Genomic DNA, 21897 nt, shown 5'->3' with positions numbered 1-21897 from the left:
CTTGTATTGCTTGTACAAGTGCTTGTACACCATTGTACACGCCACGCGGCTGCACCAACTGCACGCTTATGTAGCGTGAAATTTGAGGTTAAAGGGAAAAAAATTTTGTTTTGAAGATGGTTCGTAAGAAAATAGATAATCGTATTCGCGTTTTAATCGAAAATGGTGTTATTACGGGACATAGAACAATGTTCATCGTTATCGGCGAGAAAGCAAGAGACCAAGTAAGTAGAGATCCTTGAAAATACAGAATGTATCGTTTCAACAGATTGTAAAAACTATACTTTTCTTCAGGTTGTTTTACTGCATCATATGTTGTCAAAATCTGTGATAAAAGCTAGACCTTCTGTACTTTGGTGTTACAAGAAGGAATTAGGATTTAGCAGTCACAGAAAGAAGCGAATGAAATCCTTACAAAGGAAAGTTAAGTCAGGAAAATTAGATGTCAATGAGGATGATCCTTTCGAATTATTCGTTGTATCTACTAATATACGTTACTGTTATTATCATGAAACACACAAGATATTAGGAAACACGTATGGCATGTGTATCTTACAAGTAAGTATTATAATCTTCTTGTTTTTTATATTTTATACCAAGTATTCATTTCAACAAAGGATCTACTTTTATAGGATTTTGAAGCAATTACACCAAATTTATTAGCACGTACTATTGAAACTGTTGAGGGTGGAGGAATTATTGTATTTCTTTTACAATCTGTGAATTCGCTGAAACAACTGTATACAATGAATATGGATGTCCATCAAAGATTCCGTACAGAAGCCCATCAAGTATGTTACTAACTTTTATTTAACTCATTTAAAAATGGTTGTTATGTATGTTACTTTCCATTAATCTGAATCTAACCTTATTTCAGGCTGTTGTTGGTCGCTTCAATGAAAGATTTTTATTGTCTTTAGCTTCTTGTAAGAGATGTTTAGTTGTTGATGATCAATTAAATATATTACCTCTCTCATCACACAATTTGAAAATTGAAGCAGTACAAAAATTATCATCATCCGAAGAACAATTAGAATTAAATGCATTGAAAGAGAGTTTGCAAGATACTCAACCTATTTCTTCTCTTGTTAATTGTTGTAAGACAATTGATCAGGTTTGTTAAATAAAATACATAGGCCTGATAATACAATAATCATGCTATGATTATATGTAATGGAATCAAAATATAATTTTTAGGCAAAAGCACTGTTAACATTTATCGAATGTATATCAGAGAAAACATTAAGATCTACTGTTTCTTTAACTGCTGCTAGAGGACGTGGAAAATCTGCAGCTTTAGGTTTAGCTGTTGCTGGTGCTGTAACATTTGGTTATTCAAATATTTATATTTCGAGTCCGAGTCCAGAGAATTTAAATACTTTATTTGAGTTTGTTTTCAAAGGTAAAATATATGTTGAACGTAGTATATCGTATTGAGATTTAATTAAATTCTAATATTTTTTTTTAGGTTTCGACGCGCTAGGATATCAAGAGCATCTTGACTATGGTCTGGTGCAATCTACAAACCCTGAATTTAATAAAGCTACTGTACGCGTAAATGTCTTCCGAGACCACAGACAAACAATTCAGGTATAGCTTTAATATACATTAAAATATCTACGTACAAGTATTAATAAAATTATTTTCTACAGTATATTCATCCTACCGATGCGCACAAATTAAATCAAGCTGAACTACTTGTAATCGATGAGGCTGCCGCGATACCTCTGCCTTATGTGAAAGCTATGCTTGGTCCTTACTTAATATTTCTTGCGTCGACCATCAATGGGTAATTGTAATATTTTTAAAGAATTAGCATTTTTATATTTGTTTAATTTATGTTTAACTTTTATCAGATACGAGGGAACAGGTAGATCTTTATCGTTGAAGCTATTGCAACAATTAAGAAGTCAAACTACCGGTTCAAACAATCATGAAAAACACGGTAAAAATCAAACTGAAAAAACTGTCATTGGAAGACAATTACAGGAACTTACTCTTGACGAATCTATTCGATATAAACCGGGAGACTCTGTTGAGCAATGGTTATGCGATTTATTATGTTTAAATGCTACAACAAACACTCTTGTATCTGGATGCCCACCTCCTGACATGTGTCAGTTATATTACATAAATAGGTGTGTAATTCATTTATATTAAATGTCAATAAGTCAATAATATAACTTCAGTAATATTTGTCTCTCTAGAGACACACTATTCTCTTACCATAAAGCATCAGAGTTATTTTTACAAAAACTGGTGGCACTCTATGTTGCTTCACATTATAAGGTAAATATTCTTCGTATATTTTTGCATTACTTGACAAATATTAAGTCTTGAAAATATTTTAGAATAGTCCAAACGATTTACAAATGATGTCTGACGCACCAGCGCATCATCTATTTTGTCTCTTGGGACCAGTAGATTCGAATAAGAAAACATTACCAGAAATATTAGTAGTCATTCAAGTGAGTATATACAATACAGTTTAAATTTAAATAATTTCTGTACCTTTTGCAGTACTAATATTTATGTAATATGTAGATTTGCTTAGAAGGTGAAGTGAGTAAGAACACTATAAATGATGGACTCGTGCGAGGACGCAGAGCAGCTGGTGATCTTATACCGTGGACTATTGCACAACAATATCAAGATCAAGATTTTCCCGCGTTAGCAGGGGCACGTATTGTGCGTATTGCAACACATCCTGATTATCATGGGGTATGATTGTATTTTATTCTTAACGTTAAAATGATTAATACATGAAAAAAATATTCACAATTTCTGTACTTGGTAAACGTTCATTTTAGATGGGGTATGGCAGTCGAGCATTAGAATTACTGAAGCAATATTACGAAATGAAAATACTTAACATCAGCGAAGCAACAATAGAACCAACCGTAACGGAAATATCTAGAGTTCGAGATGAAGAAGTCAATTTGTTGGAAGAAAGGATTGGTAAATGGATTTATTATGTTATGTCCCACAAATAATACCAATCTATTCTAATGTATCGTATCTGTGGTTTTTTAGAACCTCGAGCCTCTCTGCCACCGTTACTTTTAAAACTAAGCGAAAGACGTCCAGAAAGTTTAGATTATTTAGGTGTATCTTTTGGCATTACCGAACCTCTTTTAAAATTCTGGAAACGATCTGGTTTCTTGCCTGTATATTTAAGGTTTGTATTGTTACTTATTCCTACGTTTATACACACAACAGACATTAGTATTATTTTCCCCATTCTGCTTTAGACAAACGGCAAATGACATAACGGGTGAACACTCGTGTATAATGCTGTATAAATTAGAGCAACAGGACGATGTTAGGTGGTTAGAATCATACTGGAATGATTTTCGACGAAGATTCATAACCTTACTTTCCTTTTCATTTAATACATATTCATCTTCGTTGGCTTTAGGCATATTAATCAACAAAGCAATTGCACCAGAAACTACGAGTTAGTATTTCTTAAATAGTGTTTCTTTTAACGTATAGAAGTAACATGTTCTCATCGTTATAATTATTTTCTTAGCACTGACAAAACATGTATTGGATATATATTTTACATCGTACGATCTAAAACGTTTATCTATGTATAGTAATAATATGGCAGATTATCATTTAATAATGGATCTATTGCCACCGTTGGCGCGCTTATATTTTTTAAATATGATGGGTGACGTTCATTTATCACCAGTACAATCGGTAATCAGTTTTATACGTATAACAAAATTAGAAATATAAACTCTAGGTACATGTATTCAAAAGGCATTGTTTTTACTTTCAGGCCATTTTATTAGGATTAGGCCTACAACACAAGAATGTTGATAAATTAACGGAAGAACTGGATTTGCCGTCATCGCAACTGCTCGCTTTATTTAATCGTATTATACGTAAATTTGTGCAATATCTTAACAAAATTGCAGAGAACTTTATTGAAATTACAATGATAAAAAACGAATCGAATAATGAAAATGTTCAACTCAATCCTATTAATGGACAAAGCTTGCACGACGAATTAGAAACTGCTGCTAAGGTAACTTGTAACATTTGAAACACACACAAAAATTACGCTATTATTAAAAATATATATAAACCGAATATTTATCATTTAATACACTTTTTCAGGATCTAAAAGCTAAACAGAAAGCTGAATTGGATAAGTTAAAAAGGGAAAATTTAGAGCAATATGCTATCAAAGGCTCGGAAGCTGACTGGAAGGATGCACTATCTGGGAAAAAAAGTAAAAGTCTTATATCTGTAAAGAGTAGCGAAAAAAGAATATCAGAAGATGACAGTGCCTTGGAACTTCAAAAGAAACCGTCGAAAAAGAGAAAAAGACATTCTTTTAAAACTTGAACGACGTAAAATAAGTGTAAACGCAACTAATAAAACAAATGATGAATCGATGATTATGTTTCATACTATTTATTTTTTCTATGTCAAAAAACATTGTATAAAAATGAGATAGTTAATAATAGTCGTCACGGTTACAAATTTCATCATTATTAATCCAAGAAATTATTATCTACTATATATTTTACACATTGACAAATTAAATTTCTTTCGTGTTGAATAGATCGCGATAGTAATTTTTCTAATAACTGCGAAGTGTACGGTTGTTTTTTACTTATAGTTGCTATCTGTCTTTTCTCTTTTGAATGTCGATTTAGGTCAGTACTTCGTTTATTTTGAAATTTAGAGTTTATATTCAAACATACTGGTAACTGTGGATTAGAATGTTCCTGTGTGTTACTAACTACTGCATTTTTATCTAATCTATCTTCACTTTTACTATTATTTTTTTCTATTCTTATGTCGTCATCTATTCTAATTTTCTTAATTGGTAGCTCTTCTGGGGCATCACCTAAAAGTAATATTATTGTTACGGAAGCCTCAATTAATATCAAGCATAAAGCATGAAGTTAGATTTACTTTCTTCAGAATCACTTCCGTAATTTGCTACTAAATTAGATATGCAAGTCGTAGGAATTCTTGGTTCACTCGATGTAACTGGTATTTCCTCTTCGTCCGAAATTAAATGACAAATTTTCTCGTTCTCGTTTTTGTTACTTCCGTCATTAGTTTGATCTTCCGTTTGCTCTTCAACTTCTCGTAAATTTACTAAAAAAAATATTGAAGAGTTAGTTAATAATAAATATGTATATGGTAATAATTTAACGATTAACTGATTACATGTTCCAGAAAATTCATGTAAACCCCTATATGTTTCCACTTGTTGTATACTCTCGCTAAAAATTTGTGTAGATTGATTCTGGGTTGTTCGTTTTCGATTATGAGATCTCAACGCTTTCTTTTTCTTTCGCTTCGTAACGTCTTGTTTTTGCTTAATTATTTCTCCTCTTTGTTCTTTTTCCATTGTTTCTGCCTTTCGTAAATCGATATTAGCTTTTGTTGGATATCTCCTGTAATATCACGAAGAACTGCAATCACTACTGTTTTTTACCTTTCATTTCTCTAATGTACAGATTTATATTACAACTCTTACTTTTTTCGCTCCAGCAGCCAGTTTTTAATATCTTCTGGAGTTGATACATTTTTTATTCTATGATATAAACCAGTACTATGCTGCATAGTAATATGTTTCTCGATAAGTAATGGATGAGCCGAAAAGGTACATCCATCAATGCCACAGAGCTTATGTCCTTTGTTATGTTCCAACAGACTATCTTCTGTTGGAAAATCTCTGTCACATATCTCACAATAGTACGACTCATAGTCTTCTGAACTGACGTAACTTTCATCTCTTTGATCGTATGGTTCTTCATCGCTTGGATAAAGATGAGCCTAAAAATGGTTACTTCAAATATTTTTGTAGACAATTCATATTCAAATTCAATGTAAAAATACTTCTCAGAGTGTAATCATTATTGACAATAACTATTAATGCTCGATATTCCTTTAATATCTAACAATTTTCGTTTTGCACCTTCATTTCTTAAAGTATAATATTACTTATTGACGTTATACAATATATAAATTATAATTTAAAAAAAAAAAAAAGAAAAGAAAAATTAATATGAGTAATATTTCTTTATAAAAATATTTTCTTTATAACATACATTTTAGTTTATAAAATTATAGAAGTATTTTTTCAGAATTTTCAAAGTAAAGCTGACATTTGAAATATGTTTATATATACACGTAACAATGATTATTTATCTTGTTATATGACACAGTCAATTATATATTACACATTCATGTTTTCCAGGGTATTCAGAAATTCGATTTTCAATTTTATAGAAGTATCACAAACACAGATTTTCCATTCATTTTTTAAATAAATTACTGATCTTCGGTAATCTTTATAATTGTTTGAAAAAGTATTTTGCAATATACACACTATATGTTGTGTAAAATGTAGCACAAAATAATAAACATATAAATGTTTCAATTCTACAATATATCTAAGATATCGTTGAAAATATAAAATATCTAGTATGTATTTGATTCTATTTGTAGGTTTTTTAGAATTATATAATATATGTAATAACATAGACTCGTTGAATTTATTTATCGTATAATATCGATTATAACTAAAATTAAGTAAGCGTAATAATGGATCAAAGCTCGAGGAAAACAATATCTGTTTGAAAATTATTTGACACAGAAAATCTAAAGAGATCAGTTTCATATTTCAGAACGATTATTCGACGCATGTAGTAATTATTTTTCATCGTGGATTATAGAGTAATTGGAGACACCAAATTTAGAACTTATAGAAATACGATTTATTCTTACAATACCCATTTTAATTACAAATTTATTTTATTTTGAATTTATGTTTTATGGAAGTCTCGTATTATTGAAATTAATGAAATGTACCCGATACTACGACACATAATAACAAATAATTACAAAACTTGTTATATCTCAATACAGAGCCACAAGCTATATAGAAAGCATTTAATTTGAAGTTATCAACTAAATTTAACTTTATATCCTATGTAACATGTTGTAGTAAATGTATCAGAGAATGAGTTGTTGATCTGCTTTTATGAAATTTGTAATAAGGAATGTTATAGCTCGCAGCACTGTATACTGACCAAACAACAATTGAAGAGCTTCCTAAAATAAATCTATCAGAGGCCAGTACTTATATATTTTGAAAAAAAAAATTATAGATATCTAACATTATCATGGAACTATGTAAACTAAGAAATGTACAAGTTTTTAACATTCATAAGTCGTGTACCAACGAATTAAGAGAAAAAAACAATTTAATTTTTGCATAAGTATTACAAGGGATGATAGAATATCTACTATTCAAATATTAAATTCTACGTTTTCAAACGTACGTTATCGTGATAGTTTAATAGCATGCACTTATATTATAAATGCTAAGAAAAAACTTATACTGAAATGTAATGATATTTTACAAATGACAAGAAGCGGATAATACAAATTTTCCAATTGAAAATGATACAAATATTTTAAGAGCAATGTTTTCAACATACTGCACTTTAAAATAAGAAACAATCAAATCGTTCTGAAGTTTGAAAACAGAATACTTGTGTTTCAATTGTTCAATTCTTTATAGGAGTAGCCTGAAGCTTAAGACTGTGCCTGTTCGCTGGAAGGCTGCATCTCCTCTGTTTGCTCCTTTTGCTCTGATTGCTCAGTCGCATTCTCAGTTTTCTGAACACCCTCGGATTCAATCGTATTCTTATCATCAGTTTTTTGACCACCCTGTAATCAAAGCAACTTATCAACTATAACTGAAATAAAATGTAATTAATTACATAGTGCCAATTAAATTTAGCAATATAAAAGTTATATTATTAAAAAGATTAAACATAATATTATGAATAATAAATATAATCGTAAATGTACGAATTAGCTAGAAAATATAAGTAAGGTGATTATATTCTTTCACCTATTTATCGATTTGAATTGTTTAAAAACATAGTACTTCGAAATATGTAAATGAAAACCTTAGAGAAATAATCTGGTTTAATGTTTTATAAATATCCTTAAAATGTAGATATATTTCAAACTACTTACTGAAAATTGCTAAAAGAAATTAAGGAGGTGAATTATATACACCAAACACAGTCCTCAATTATTATATTATTATTAACAAGCAATGGAATAATTTTAAGAGAAGATATTAATTATTTGGGAATTCTGTATAATTACTTTTTACTTATTTGTACAGGGTGGTCTACTTCTTTTGTTACAACTAAATATATTTTATATTAATAATGATGATAATACAATATAAGAAAATATTTTAAATGTTCATTAAAACCATTGGAATAATTTCTGAAATAATCAAAATTGGAAATTTGTTATATATCTCTTACCTTCCTATTCCATATACTTTTACATTAATATCTTTTCCAATACTACACTACAATTTGTATTTTCTATATAATTATTTTATATAATTATATAACTTTAGAGTACCACAGACACTTTTATTGCTCATTAACACCATTAAAAGTTGTAATTTTCATTTTACTTCAAGATAGAATATTTGTGTGGTGTTTTAGAGTAAAATAGAATAGACACATAATTACTAATCAATGAGAAAAACATAGTCAATTCAGAAAATTGTTAGTTCAAAAAATAAAGCACTACTTTGTACTGTGTGCATAAAAATGAAATGAAATACCTGTTCAGGATGTTTTGCAAGATAATCATTTTTAGCATCTCTAATCATCCTTGTTACTTTATTCCGTAAATCCTTAAACTCTTCCCACTCTTTTGCATCTTTGTTTTTCTTTGCCTTGGCATAAAACTTATTTTTCTTTTGTATTTCACTGCGAATTTCATCAGTCATCCATGGTTTCTTTAGTTCTAACTCCTAAATAATCATAATGTGTTTTCATTAAAATTAAAGAAACTCATTTTTCTTAACAGCATATATTCTTTTTATATCTATTTTACAAATAAATTAATTTTGTTGATTTCTGATACACTCCTACACTTCAACTAAATAATTAAAAAATGAATAGCAATGTAGTTTTATGCTTACTTCGAGTTTGCTCACTTTTTTCATGTTATTCAATTTGCCTTTAACATTGCCATTTCCAACAGAGAAACGTGGTCTCATGTGGGGTAAAATTTGAGGTGGTAATCCTCTTCTGGACCATGGTCTTATCGGAGGTCCTTGAGGTCCTGCACCTCGTAAACCCATTGGTGGAACCATTGGAGCCATACCTCTAACTCTTGGACCAAACAGTGGCATTGGTCCACTAGGACGGCTTACACCACCTGGACGCGGTGGAGGTGGTAATCTTTGTCGCATCGGACCAAAAACTGGATTCATAGGAAGCAATGGCATTCTTGGTGGTAAACCAGGAAGTCTGCCGCCAAATCTTGGGGGTGGAGGTGGCCTTATACCAGCTGGTGGAACTCTAGGCCCTAGCAAAGGTCCTCGATTCAATGGACTCATGCTTGTAGACCTTATTAAATCACTTTTGCTTCTTTAATTAACCAACGTTCGATGTGCCGCTTCACTCTTTCTTGGGAGGTTAAAACTAACTTCGCACACGTTTATGCGTGAAATATGTAATTATCCACAGACGTTTCACACGTATCACTTCTATCGTAACAAACTCTTATTGAAAAGTAGACTCCGATACTGACTGTTGTCGTAGATATCGCAAAAACATTACGATTTCGAGTACAAATAAACTTTCTACCCGGAGACAAATGTACAAGCGATCACTTATCTGAAACCGAGAAACCTCACAGACAGCCAGCCACGAACTACGAACTACAAAACTTCAAGACTGTCGTACCGCCTTAAAATTTCGATATGACGTGTCCAGGTCCTGTAAGATAAGGTGTCTTTTACGAACACAATTTTTATGTTTTCAAATTACATCACAGTATAAAAGCTGGTGAACATTTATAAATGCATAATTTTAGTATCTACATGATAATAATGTTACTTATTGACTGTTTCTAAGAAATTGTTTTCTATATAAAACACATTACGTAAGACACACTCTATAATGAAAAAAGATATACAAAATAATTTTAATTTTAGAGAATATAAAAATTACAAATAATAATAAGGAATAATAATAGGTTAAACTTTACTTTTTAAGTTTAAAAATGTTAGGTCCATCAAAGTAAAGTGCAGCCTAATAGTATAATGATAATCTATATTTGGGATAACATCGTTTATCGTCTTCATTGTGTACCCGCCTAAAGCCATGGATTCTTTTAGGAACACAAATTATATGTCAGTCACCTGATTGGTGTTCTTGCGATTTAAGAAAGACGTGATTCTTTCATTGGTCCATTCGAGCAACGCTTTTAACGTACCGCCAGCTGTTGAAGTTACGTTTGTTTGAAATCAAACGGCAACTGAAGTTTGTTGGGTTGCTTGGAGCTTCGAAATTTTCTCTACCATGTATGGACGGTAAATACATTTCGTTGCAACGAGAAGAGGGCATGTGTAGTGTCTAAAAAGAGAAATAATAAGTTAGAAAGAAAGAACACTCGAATTATATATACGTAGTTGGCAGGAAATTGATATATAAATAATGGCCACGATTCGAGTACACGAGGATCAAGAAAATCGTATCGTCGATATACGTCGAGGCAAAGACAATATTACTGTGCCCCTTCAAAGTCAGACACTACAGCCAACGAAACGTGCAGTTCTAGGCGTCCTTCATAATAATTGTACTCGCAACCCAAAAACAGTACGTATAACATATTTCTTTGCATCTTTCTCCCGCATTTTTTTTCCTCGGAAAATCGACATTTCCTACATTTATTACTTAGTAAATGTAGGAAATTACTATAAAAATCATACATAGAATGCTCTCCACTGTATACTCCTTTCATTATCTCGTAAAAGAAGAAAAGTAAAAGAACATTTGTATGACATGTTAACGATACAATTCTATTCCTTTTGCTCCATTTCATAGGAAATTTATAAAGATGATAAGTATCCTAAAACAAAAGCAGTTATACCCACACAATTTGAGCCATTTAAAATTTACGAAGAAAAGAAAGAGGAAGTTATATTTAAAATATATGAAGATAAGTTAGAAGAAGAAACTTCTGTGGCACTTAGGGATATTAAGGACAAAAAAGAAATTAATGAAAAACACGATGTTAAATCTGAAAGAGAGAAGCCAAGGTTAGAAGTAAATTCTATAAACATCTCTAATTTATCGACATTTTGTAATGCTATTCAAGATATAAATCAAAAGAAACAAAATGAACTCATCTTTTCACATGACAGTCCAATGTCTTTGGAAAAATCTATTCCTTATTCTTCTTCGAAAAAAGAACTGGAAAGAAGGAGAGAGTCTATTAAGGAAATGAGAATGAGTTTTTTCGATGTGGATGAATATAGGGCTGATATATATAATTATTTACGTGCAGCAGAGGTATGTATCAATCTTTCATTGGTAATGAAATTTGTTAGTTTGTTGCTAAAGGAATAATTTTTTTTAGACCCAACATAGACCAAAACCAGGATACATGAAAAAGCAGCCTGATATAACATATTCAATGAGGTCGATATTAGTGGACTGGCTCGTGGAAGTTGCAGAAGAATATCGGTTGCAAACCGAAACACTCTATTTAGCTGTTTCTTATATAGATCGCTTTCTATCGTATATGAGTGTTGTGAGAGCAAAATTACAACTTGTTGGTACCGCTGCTATGTTCATCGCCGCGTAAGTTTTTTAATCTGTGTCGATATACAATTTAAAATACAATGGTTAAATCGATAATTTAAATTTTACTAATCAGGAGAATCATGCATTGGACTATTTATATTAATTTTGCAGAAAATACGAAGAAATTTATCCACCAGATGTTGGAGAATTTGTTTATATCACGGATGACACATATACGAAAAAACAGGTACTTCGTATGGAACATTTAATATTGAGGGTTTTGTCTTTGGATCTAACCGTTCCAACACCGCTTGTTTTTCTTATGGAATATTGTATTAGTAATAATCTTCCAGAAAAGATCAAATTCTTAGCAATGGTAAGCAAATAAATTTTTATTGTTTTTCGATTTCGACATATTCTAACACTTTAATCTTCGTTTACAATTATACAGTACTTGTGCGAATTATCAATGCTCGAAGGGGATCCATATCTACAATTCTTGCCTAGTCATTTGGCTGCATCCGCGGTAGCACTTGCACGACACACATTATTAGAAGAGATGTGGCCGCACGAATTAGAACTCTCAACTGGATATCGTCTTAAGGATCTTAAAGAATGCATTATTTGCCTAAATAAAACTTTCTGTAACGCGTTGAATATCCAACAACAAGCCATTCAAGACAAATATAAAAGTAATAAGTAAGTATAAAAGTTCAACAATTGAATTAGTAGATTTTTTTTATGACTTTAACCGAGCATTGGACATTTATATTTAGATATGGACATGTAGCATTGTTATTACCACGACGTATCGATCACGTAACACTGACCTCTGAAGATGAAGAAGAAGCTTAGTATTTAGCAGGCATTCAGAAAAAATAGAAGAATCTATAAATTTATACATATTTCAAAATAACGAACCTCCCACTACAAATCCCTGTTTAGACAAATAAGGAGGGGATTAAGGCAAGACTGACCTATTGTTTCACAAATGAAATGTACGAGTTATTTCTATTAGCATGTTTAGTCATTATGCTTTGCCAGGGCAAACATATTGACTTTACTCTTCACATTTCACCACCACCTATATTATAGGTTGTAGGTAAATTTTAATAACTGTTTTAGAGCTACGTCATTATATTAACGAATGAAGCTCTAAATTGTGTTATTTAGGAATTGTATTTTTATACGTATTTTTTAGACGATTGTTAAACAGAACATTTGCTTTACACATGCGCCTAAATTTTGTTGCCAGTGATCTGTCATAATAATAGGAATTCTAAGAGAAATAACTGTATTTATTATTGAAATTGTACGAAAATACACCTTATTATGATGGAAACACTCCAATGTGTTAAAATGATTGCAACATTTGTCTATATTTACAATTCTTGTACAGTTATTTATTCACAATATTAAAAGTATCATATAAAAGCTACAGCTTTTCTGAATTAAGGTGTAATGGTTTCATTTGTTCATGTGTAATGTATTGTACAGATATTTCGTAGGACATACTATCTAAAGTAGCTCTCCATTTATAATCATTTAGATAAGCTTTTTTCTGTGGAACTTGTATCACATTGCATGCATATATGTATACCGGTTTTTCATTTCTATTACAGTTATTTTTTAAATATTTGTTTTAAAAAAGCACATAACACTGTATGCATGGTCTCTGAAGACATACTAATACAAATCAAAATATTTAATGTTTGGTATAGTATGTATATCCATCAAATATAATGCTTATATAAGGAGATAAATTTACATAAATTTATTTTGCCTGTTTATTGTTATGCATATAGTTAGAAGTTTAATATTTAATATTATTTTGAATTTTGTCCTTATATCCCTACCTAAAGTTTCCAAACAATAAACAAAGTTACAAATAATTATACAATTGTAAATAAAATATAACTTATACATTTTTTTAATATAGTAACAAGTAGAAAAGAAAAAACACGTTCCAAGGTTGAATTAAATCTTTTAGACGAGTTTAATATGTAATACGTATTTGCTTGCATATATTGTCACCTGCTTTTTATTGCTTTTTTCGCGTACGTACAACTATTGCAATGATTACAAAGAGTTGGTAGTACTGATTTAATTGTGCGCATGTGTGCGATATAAGCCAACTAGTATTGACGTTGACAATTCGCGTTGATATTTAGTAGAAATCTAAAGAAACGACAGTTGGGGGTGTATCCGTGTATCCCAAGATATCAATTTACACATTCCACAATATTAGAAAGGTACGACCCACCCTCCCACTTTGTCATTTTAAACAATCAGTTTCGATCAAATAAAATTAGTTTGCTTTTCGTACATTATTAGTATAAATATTGTCTATGGCTTAAATTAATAAACGGATCCTTTTAGGTTACCTTTACTTACACTATTTATATATTTAAAGATATCTTTTATAATTAAGTATAACCTAGACGATCCGAAGAAATACGTTACTACTATTCGAGGAATTAACGCTACATTAGGATTAAAGAAAATAGAAGTATCGAATGTCTAAAATAGTAGGCATTAGATTACAATATCAGTTTAAATTTTAAAAAAGTTATATTATTATGATAGCACAATTTAATTTTTTTAAATCAATTACCCGAAAATTAAATCGCAATAAATTATTAATTTGCCCTAAAGTTTATCAATTTAATTAATATTCTTGTTAGACAATATGGATGCATTTGGTGACAACTTCGTCATTGAGCCAGAAGTAGATCCTGTGGCAGAATTTGTAGCAAGAGAACAGGATCAATTGGCAGGGCTAGAAGATGAAATCCCACCAGTTTCTATGTCTGCTCCTACAACAGGATCTAATACAGAGGGTAATTAATATTATTCGAATGAATTATACATTTTTCAATATGTACGTTAAAAAGAATATGTAAGCAACAAGTGAAATGTAATTTTTCTTATATACTAGGTAGTTATTATTTATCTATTAAGTTACATAAAATAATAAATCATATGCATACAAATTACATTTTAATTGATCTCTAATAAAACATTTATCAAAAAATTTTGGAAATTTAAAAGTTGGGCCAGGTGGTGATGCTGAAGGTAGTTTCGAAATAATAGATGCAGTTGGACAGCCTAATGAATCACAAACACCACCAGCAACAGGTAGACCATGTTATGTTACATTACCTCTAAAGAATCATTATGTATTTATTATAAAGTAGTGGTAATAGTTCTTAAAAATAATAATTTTTAGAAGTTTTAACTAAGCCTCCTCCTGTAAAAGAGGAACCTGAGAAAATACGAAAATGGAGAGAAGAACAAAAGGCTAGGTTAGAAGAGAAAGGTATTACTTATAACTCTTGTAACGATACTGTGCTAATCCTTATAGTTTAAATAATTCTTTTCATGTGATGTTATTAGATGCAGAAGAGGAAAAAAAGAAAGAAGAATGGCGAGAGGCTGCAAGAAAAGAATTGGAAGAATGGTATAAACATCATGCAGAAGCTATTAGTAAAACAAAAACTACCAACAGGTAATATTTACAATTGCCACTTTAATTAAATTTTGTTTTGCGCAATATACGCGGCATATTTTTTTACTAATACAACAACTTTTAATTGCACATGTATAGATGCAGTTAAAAGTTTTATTCCATATCAAATTATAAATATTTTATTTAATTAATTTAAGACATGTACTACATGCAATTATATTATTTTCATTCTGCTTCTTAGGGAATCAGCCAAGTAAGTTACACTATATTTTTTTTGCATGTATAATTGCATTGCAATGCCGTGTACTATATAGCTTGCTTATCAAATTTGCAATGCCAATTGCTGTTAATGTCAAAAACTTCAGTCATTTTCTTATATGTCAACTGCTTTGTAGTAATTACTTATAGACATACTTTATGCTTGATGCAATTATACTTCTATGTTTCTAATCATATTGTATGTGAGCTCCATATTTTGTTTATAAATTCACATGTATATTGTAATGCCATACAAAAGAAGTTCGACAATGTATTAGAGATTACAATATCAGTGTATGAAAATACTTAACAAATATGAATATAGTTTACTGTATCACTTAAATTAAACTTCCTTTGTCATGTAGAACACTTCATTATTTGGTAGCAGGTAAAAGTAATTAGTGTAAAAATATGTTTATTAGTTCTGTTACATAAATAGAAATTGTTTTAAAAACTTCTAGATTTTCTGTAGCTACATACCTTCTGTCTAAGAAACAAATACAGAATTGTCGAGTACATACACTGCAATGACATTAATGCATACAATTTACAACTATCACATACATTCAAAGTTGCATATATCTGCAACGTATTGAATTTAACGTTTTTTATCTATAGGAACGCAGAGAAACAATTCGTTGCCGAAGCTGACGAAGTGGAACCTGGAACCGAATGGGAACGTATCGCGAAGCTTTGCGACTTTAATCCAAAATCTTCGCGCACATCTAAAGACGTTTCCCGAATGCGTTCAATTATCTTACAACTGAAACAAACTCCCCCAGCTCCAGTCAGTCTTTGATTAATTTAATAAGTTGGTATGGAATATAGATATACGGAATATAAAACGTATTAAATAAAAAAACACTGTACACAGGTTACAATGATATCATTGAAAAAAAGATCATAAATGATCTGTTAAGAAAAAATGTAATATTATTGTGAATAAAGATTATTAATAGCAAGTTTCTGCGTAAATATATAAATTTAAAAGTAAATTATGTAATATATTTATTAATCTGTTGAAAATAAATAGAAACGTAATAGTTGTAGACTTACATGCATGAATTCAAATGTAAGCAGTAATTTATAAAACGTGTATGAAGTGTATGCTTTTATAGATTATTTTAATTACATATAAAAATGTTCTGAAAATATATATATATATATATATTTTTAGTATACTGAACAAGTTTTTAAGTATACTACCTATCAGATAAGAATTATTGTGAGTAATATAAAAAGTTTATACAGTTTTATTTTTTTACACTGTTCAATGCCTTGATGATTAACATATCTACGGGCTTAAAATCAATTTTCTTCTAATTAGCCTTATATTGTTAGATCTGGAAATGATAAAATATTAAATTTTGTTATTTGTATCATAAATGTAATAATTTGTAATAGAAAAGTAACAAAATTTTTATTGTATTATTATGGAAAAAGAAAGGCATTAGTACCTAGATAAATCACGTTTCATAACAAGCTGCATGTCGTGTTGCCAACGATAAATGTTTGGGTATGTAGTAGACATAACTGATGGTACTGCATTATAAACAGCATAATCCAGCTTTGTTGCTACAGAACTATAACAAAATGTTACATATATATATAACCAAAATGTATTTCGGTAAACATAATGATTTTATTAAAAAATGATTTAACTATATGGTCTATCTTACCCTTCAAGAAACGTTGCAGGACCTTCCTCTGCAGTTTCCATTTCATCATCGGAACTGTCGACTATTAACTTAGGCGACGATGGTGGTGTAAAAAATTCTAGCTCATCTAAAAGAAGAAAGTAATGTTATTTTATGCAAATTTTAATACAACAAAAAACTTTTCTATACCTACCTGTATTATTTTCATCTTGATTATCTGTACTATGTAACGAGCATAATTGTAATTTATTACATAAGTAATCTATTTCATTGACTGAATTCGATTTCATATCTGAATTTGAATTTATTTTGTTAACATTTAAGTCCTGCAAACAAATTACATGAAAAGTATGATGGTAACGAAGTAAAAGCTGATTAGTCAAATTTATCGTACCTGACTGTAAGAAAGTAATTGGTCACGGAATTTATTTTCCAAGTACTTTTCTAGTTTCATTAAACCTTCCATAGTACGAAAATCTGCAAAATCGTTTAAAAATGGCCAATATTCTTTCCATGACACTTGGTATTCTTCTGCCAAATCTCTGAAAATGATATACTAAACTTCAATTTTTATTTAATTCAAAAAGAATAATTTGAATCAATAATGCTTACATTTCACAAAAAATAAATAATTACAAATACCTTCCCACTCGTTCAAGGCCTTTATCTATATCTTGTAATCTTAACGATAAATTATTAATGGGACTGTCTGTCTTGTTCAATTGTTCATCTGTAATTCTTTTGATTGGGGTACCACGAAGACGTGGAGGTGTTTTCCATTTTTTTCTAAATTCCAATGCTCGAGATTTTGTCATTGGTCCAGCGAATGCGCGTACTTCTAGACATGGACTTACTGGATCTGTCTGTAAACTCTGCAAAAATACAATATATTAAATTCCAGAAAAACCGAATTAAAAAACTTTAACATACCAATGGACTAGTTGGAGAAAAAGGTTCTCCAATAAGAGGTTGCAATGTGCTATCATCCGATCTTAATACAGGTACATAATACTGATCTTCCAGTAACAAACTTATTTCTTTTTTTAACTCTTCATCTTGATTGGTTCTGCTACATATTATCTGTAATATTAGCAAATATGTGAGTTAAATAATACTCTTGTATAAAAGAAATATTTATCACAAGAACATAAACAAATTAATAAAAAAGGTAATAAATAGAAGTAAATTAATTGCATGTACTTAGAAATATTTAGCGTAGTACACAATAGTATTCTCTGAATTATATCTGTGAATACTTTATCACCTACATCTATTGGTAGCTGTTTATATTTGTTTGGCAATGTTTTTATGCAGCATGGATACGAAACAAGAACTCGAACTACATCTTTTAAACCAAATTTAACTGCAAAGTGTAATGGTGTTTCGTTCAGTCCTTTATCAGGTGTATTTAAATATAAGTCTAACATAATCTGTGCACGATCCACATAACTCTTGCATTCATCACCGTAAAGTAATTTTATAAATTCCGCATTTCCAACAGTATTTAATATTAACTCACACATATCTGCTCTGTTTGCTCTGACCGCGATATGCAATGCATTGTAACGACACCCTTCCTGTAATAAATAAGCAAGCACCTTTTATAGTAATTATTTTACAAACATAAAATACTTATTATTAAATACTTATACAGTTCATCACAAATGTTATATCTTACTTGCAAAATTGCAGGTGTATCTCCACTACCAATTAAGTATCGTGGATTACTCCACACTTTAGTTTTTACATCGTGTGTATCTCCATCCTTAATTAAATTTCTAAAGGATACAAGTTCTTGCGACCGTGGCCCTTTAAAATTACTTGATTTCTCTTCTGCTACAGGTACTGTTGTAGATATCGAGGTATTACTAATGTAATTTGTTTTCTCTAAACCAGTCTTAGCATATTCTTCGGCTTCTGAACGTTTCTTAAACGATTTCAATCTGCCTGTTTTAAACTCCTTGATTACTTTTAATGCTTCCACTTTATCTTGATAGACTCTATTTTCTGTGGTTTACAAATATACAACATTAAAACTTGAAATAAGTACGTACAATATGTATAATATAGAACATAAAATATTTACTTCTATACTTTTACCTTTTGCATAGTTTTCTGTTGAACTGTCAATATTTTCTTCAGGTATATACACAGCATGAAAAATTGTTTCATTTGGCACATTGGAATTCCCACAAGTCACATACATCGTTTGTTGATTTTGTTCGTCTTCACTCATCATGCGTTCGTGTTATTTTAAATTACGTCTAGAACAGTATTGAACAGTATAAACATTTATTGGTTATGTGTCAGACAGTAAAATGTCAAAAGACGTAAAATTGCGCGCCTTCCAAGTAATATTTAAAATCTAACGTATAATATTCCAAATTTTTGTACAAAAATTCTACGTATACTATTTACATTTCCTTCAAAATCTATATATATATATATTACAAATATACAACATATATATATATATATATATATATGTATATAAATGAACTTGTTTATTTTGAAGAAATAATAATTGTTTATTTTCAAGAAGGGGATATTTTATCTAAACATTATCATTCAGATTTAAACCATCCGAATATATTACTATTTACAAAATTATATGAAATAAAATTCATTGAAGGTTTCAAAACATGTTGATTTTTGTAAAAATGGAAAATGTGTACAGTAAATGGTTATATTCAAGGTCGATTCTTAAAATAGCAAGCAATTAATCATTTGGGAAACAAACACGTCATAAATACTACATTTGCAGAATCAATAATCTGTAATACGAAACATAAGATTATTACAAATAATACGAATTACCTAAAAAACAAAAAAACACTGCACTACAACCGTCATTTATAAAATCGACCAATCCTAAACAGATTTTGGATCGATGACCAATAATCTCAAATGTGTCCTCCTACTGATTGTGTTTTTGAATTTATTATATATACAGGCATATACAGGGTGTCCCAAAAGTCGGGGAGGAGCCGGAAATGGGAGGTAGCTGAGACGATTCTGAACAACAATTTCCTTTGCAAAAATGTCGGATGGAGCTTCGTTAAGGAGATATTAAGCGAAAACCCTGACCAATCAAAACGCGCGTAGACCGCTGGAGCGGCCGTGGTAGCGAAGCTACGCGCTAGGCGGCAGCGTCAATGTCCTTCAATGCACGTCGAGTCACTTGTTCGCGTACAGGCGCGGCCGCCAGCGCGTTGCCATCGTTACCGCGGCCGCTCCAACGGTCTACGCGCGCTCTGATTGGTCGGGGTTTTCTCTTAATATCTCCTTAAGGGAGTGGACTCCATCGCCGAAAAGATCGACGCGACATAAAAACCGAGCGGCCACTAGAAGAAGTAAATTAAGTAAAACATTTAGCCAGTAGGGGAGCTGAATGCAATTTCTGCTGTTCGAAATATGATGCTGGTAAGGTAAGGTAGGCTTTATAAGCACGCGAGACATCTGAATGTGGACAACGACAATGTATCGTTGGTGCGAGCAGCCGTCCGAGACACACCCACACATGCAACGCTCGGTGGCATGTCCGTGTACCTGCGAGACTGCAAAGGCTTGCGTATTGCGATGTTGCCGTTCTCACAACAGCGTCTCCCTACACTGTTGCCATTTCACTGAAGTCGAAATCGCGCTTAGCATCCGAGCGCCGCTGAGTCAGTGAACGGTAGCATAATACTACTAAATAACATTTCTGGATGCACCATTATCAAATACCACGTGTCGAAGGTAGAGTAGCATGAAATGTTAATAATTATTTAATTATTAAAGTAAAATACTTTGACACGATATGTAATATGCAAAATTTTGCCCAATAAATATTTCGACACTTCTGAGTAAACTATATATTATGTAATATGCAATCAATCCGTTATTGTGTCATTAATATGTAGAAACTATAGTATGAAATGAAATTGTAAAATAAATATTACTTTTAGTAACATTGTTACATTAATGATGAGTGTAAAAATTGGTGGAAGATGATGCCGACAATGTTGTCTACCTTTGCTCGTAGAGTTAGTATAAAAAAGGTAAGAGCATCAGACTCAGTTTTGATTTATTTTACGTATTACATACGTATTATTAAAATAATATAGAACAACCCAGAAACAAAAGGTTTATTTTCATGGAAATTATGGATTTACCCGTCCAAAGCATATTCTACAATTCACAAAAGGGCTGCTATAAGTGGCAATATGAAAAGGCTGAATTTAGAAAAACAAAACAAAATTTTAAAAATAGTAAATGAAAGTGATACAACAGAATTATCCAAGTAAGTAGTTTATAGTGACTCTATACTTTATAGCTTTATGATGTTTAATTATTTATAATGTAAATTACTGTTAAATAGATACATTAAACAATTATATGCCAAATCGATAATATCACATCGCAACACATTCGGACCTCTCAATAGTCGTTTCCGCTAGATAAATGTTCAAACTAGAGCGCAAGCTCCTATAGGTAGTCTACTTTTGCTTTTTTGTGTCATAATTAATAATATTCACCAGTACTTCGCGATCAAAAGAAGCAATATGGTGGTGCGACAGTGCTGCCACGTTGTCTAAGCTAACATACGCTGCTGAATATTGAGAGGTCTCAAATTTGCATTGTCGAGACAAAAATAGGACAATGCGCAAGCCCTTGCATCCTGTCCAGGATTATCATGTTACACGTAAAATATAGTTCCGGCATTTGTCGCTACAAGCGCTCATAACTGTTTCCGCATATAGAGACACTCAGGCAGAAACACATAGCAAAGAAGACACATGCCATCGGTAAGTTAGGCTTTATAAACAAGCGAGACGTCAACAACAATGTATCGTTGGTGCGAGCAGCCGTCCGAGACACACCCACATATGCAACGCTCGGTGGCATGTCCGTGTAC

At 31.0% G+C, this 21897-nt stretch overlaps 5 protein-coding genes across 9 annotated transcripts; 3 read left to right on the top strand and 2 right to left on the bottom strand.

Moving 5' to 3' along the window:
• The first annotated feature begins 24 nt into the window (after positions 1 to 24).
• LOC128875252 (RNA cytidine acetyltransferase) lies at positions 25 to 4407 on the top strand. The gene is made up of 17 exons (XM_054120673.1): positions 25 to 224; positions 295 to 558; positions 633 to 791; positions 878 to 1114; positions 1198 to 1402; positions 1469 to 1590; positions 1653 to 1789; positions 1857 to 2138; positions 2208 to 2289; positions 2352 to 2468; positions 2545 to 2721; positions 2811 to 2958; positions 3034 to 3178; positions 3252 to 3457; positions 3533 to 3705; positions 3788 to 4036; positions 4129 to 4407. The coding sequence occupies exons 1-17, from the start codon at positions 117 to 119 to the stop codon at positions 4357 to 4359; spliced, it is 3042 nt and encodes a 1013-aa protein (XP_053976648.1). The 5' UTR covers positions 25 to 116; the 3' UTR covers positions 4360 to 4407.
• LOC128875256 (FMR1-interacting protein NUFIP1-like) lies at positions 4393 to 9770 on the bottom strand. Of its 2 annotated transcripts, none has more exons than XM_054120682.1 (6): positions 9017 to 9770; positions 8639 to 8830; positions 5510 to 5808; positions 5197 to 5426; positions 4936 to 5124; positions 4393 to 4867 (listed from the first exon to the last, which is right to left on the bottom strand). In XM_054120682.1, the coding sequence occupies exons 1-6, from the start codon at positions 9419 to 9421 to the stop codon at positions 4509 to 4511; spliced, it is 1674 nt and encodes a 557-aa protein (XP_053976657.1). In that variant the 5' UTR covers positions 9422 to 9770; the 3' UTR covers positions 4393 to 4508. The 2 variants fall into 2 exon arrangements, with proteins under 2 accessions (XP_053976657.1, XP_053976656.1); XM_054120681.1 differs by having other exon boundaries at positions 4396 to 4867; positions 9002 to 9763.
• A 514-nt stretch (positions 9771 to 10284) lies between these two features.
• LOC128875257 (cyclin-A2) lies at positions 10285 to 13378 on the top strand. Of its 2 annotated transcripts, XM_054120684.1 has the most exons (7): positions 10285 to 10685; positions 10914 to 11128; positions 11234 to 11381; positions 11449 to 11672; positions 11787 to 11991; positions 12067 to 12314; positions 12392 to 13378. In XM_054120684.1, the coding sequence occupies exons 1-7, from the start codon at positions 10524 to 10526 to the stop codon at positions 12468 to 12470; spliced, it is 1281 nt and encodes a 426-aa protein (XP_053976659.1). In that variant the 5' UTR covers positions 10285 to 10523; the 3' UTR covers positions 12471 to 13378. The 2 variants fall into 2 exon arrangements, with proteins under 2 accessions (XP_053976659.1, XP_053976658.1); XM_054120683.1 differs by having other exon boundaries at positions 10286 to 10685; positions 10914 to 11381.
• A 328-nt stretch (positions 13379 to 13706) lies between these two features.
• On the top strand, positions 13707 to 16305 carry LOC128875260 (clathrin light chain). 2 transcript variants are annotated; one of them, XM_054120688.1, is made up of 7 exons: positions 13707 to 13867; positions 14300 to 14455; positions 14667 to 14753; positions 14845 to 14934; positions 15012 to 15123; positions 15326 to 15337; positions 15961 to 16305. In XM_054120688.1, exons 2-7 carry the CDS (start codon positions 14305 to 14307, stop codon positions 16139 to 16141), a joined length of 633 nt encoding a protein of 210 aa, XP_053976663.1. In that variant the 5' UTR covers positions 13707 to 13867; positions 14300 to 14304; the 3' UTR covers positions 16142 to 16305. The 2 variants fall into 2 exon arrangements, with proteins under 2 accessions (XP_053976663.1, XP_053976664.1); XM_054120689.1 differs by lacking the exon at positions 15326 to 15337.
• Positions 16306 to 16456: 151 nt separating this feature from the next.
• On the bottom strand, positions 16457 to 19941 carry LOC128875255 (ankyrin repeat and LEM domain-containing protein 2). 2 transcript variants are annotated; one of them, XM_054120678.1, is made up of 11 exons: positions 19818 to 19941; positions 19101 to 19264; positions 18679 to 19007; positions 18269 to 18577; positions 17931 to 18080; positions 17643 to 17872; positions 17395 to 17542; positions 17194 to 17326; positions 17022 to 17127; positions 16800 to 16925; positions 16457 to 16685 (listed from the first exon to the last, which is right to left on the bottom strand). In XM_054120678.1, exons 2-11 carry the CDS (start codon positions 19237 to 19239, stop codon positions 16637 to 16639), a joined length of 1719 nt encoding a protein of 572 aa, XP_053976653.1. In that variant the 5' UTR covers positions 19240 to 19264; positions 19818 to 19941; the 3' UTR covers positions 16457 to 16636. The 2 variants fall into 2 exon arrangements, with proteins under 2 accessions (XP_053976653.1, XP_053976654.1); XM_054120679.1 differs by lacking the exon at positions 19818 to 19941 and having other exon boundaries at positions 19101 to 19413.
• Positions 19942 to 21897: the final 1956 nt, after the last annotated feature.

This window comes from Hylaeus volcanicus, chromosome 4 (assembly GCF_026283585.1).
Source record: "Hylaeus volcanicus isolate JK05 chromosome 4, UHH_iyHylVolc1.0_haploid, whole genome shotgun sequence".
Lineage (NCBI taxonomy): Eukaryota > Metazoa > Arthropoda > Insecta > Hymenoptera > Colletidae > Hylaeus > Hylaeus volcanicus.
The sequence above is the reverse complement of the archived record's forward strand: the minus strand, read 5'-3'. Positions and strand labels throughout refer to the sequence as shown.

What these genes read in the sequence shown, in the direction of transcription:
- LOC128875252 (XM_054120673.1), top strand. Translation starts at nt 117, where the DNA reads ATGGTTCGTAAGAAAATAGATAATCGTATTCGCGTTTTAATCGAAAAT. An exon ending in GCGAGAAAGCAAGAGACCAA is followed by an intron (nt 225 to 294) that starts GTAAGTAGAGAT and finishes ACTTTTCTTCAG; the next exon opens with GTTGTTTTACTGCATCATAT. An exon ending in ATGTTGCTTCACATTATAAG is followed by an intron (nt 2,290 to 2,351) that starts GTAAATATTCTT and finishes AAAATATTTTAG; the next exon opens with AATAGTCCAAACGATTTACA.
- LOC128875256 (XM_054120681.1), bottom strand. Translation starts at nt 9,421, where the DNA reads ATGAGTCCATTGAATCGAGGACCTTTGCTAGGGCCTAGAGTTCCACCA. An exon ending in AAAAAGTGAGCAAACTCGAA is followed by an intron (nt 8,831 to 9,001) that starts GTAAGCATAAAA and finishes ATGATTATTTAG; the next exon opens with GAGTTAGAACTAAAGAAACC. An exon ending in CGGAAGTGATTCTGAAGAAA is followed by an intron (nt 4,868 to 4,935) that starts GTAAATCTAACT and finishes TATTACTTTTAG; the next exon opens with GTGATGCCCCAGAAGAGCTA.
- LOC128875257 (XM_054120683.1), top strand. Translation starts at nt 10,524, where the DNA reads ATGGCCACGATTCGAGTACACGAGGATCAAGAAAATCGTATCGTCGAT. An exon ending in GTACTCGCAACCCAAAAACA is followed by an intron (nt 10,686 to 10,913) that starts GTACGTATAACA and finishes TCCATTTCATAG; the next exon opens with GAAATTTATAAAGATGATAA. An exon ending in GACAAATATAAAAGTAATAA is followed by an intron (nt 12,315 to 12,391) that starts GTAAGTATAAAA and finishes ATTTATATTTAG; the next exon opens with ATATGGACATGTAGCATTGT.
- LOC128875260 (XM_054120688.1), top strand. Translation starts at nt 14,305, where the DNA reads ATGGATGCATTTGGTGACAACTTCGTCATTGAGCCAGAAGTAGATCCT. An exon ending in AACAGGATCTAATACAGAGG is followed by an intron (nt 14,456 to 14,666) that starts GTAATTAATATT and finishes GAAATTTAAAAG; the next exon opens with TTGGGCCAGGTGGTGATGCT. An exon ending in ACAAACACCACCAGCAACAG is followed by an intron (nt 14,754 to 14,844) that starts GTAGACCATGTT and finishes AATAATTTTTAG; the next exon opens with AAGTTTTAACTAAGCCTCCT.
- LOC128875255 (XM_054120678.1), bottom strand. Translation starts at nt 19,239, where the DNA reads ATGATGAGTGAAGACGAACAAAATCAACAAACGATGTATGTGACTTGT. An exon ending in TCAAGATGAAAATAATACAG is followed by an intron (nt 17,128 to 17,193) that starts GTAGGTATAGAA and finishes TTCTTCTTTTAG; the next exon opens with ATGAGCTAGAATTTTTTACA. An exon ending in ATGAAACGTGATTTATCTAG is followed by an intron (nt 16,686 to 16,799) that starts GTACTAATGCCT and finishes TATCATTTCCAG; the next exon opens with ATCTAACAATATAAGGCTAA.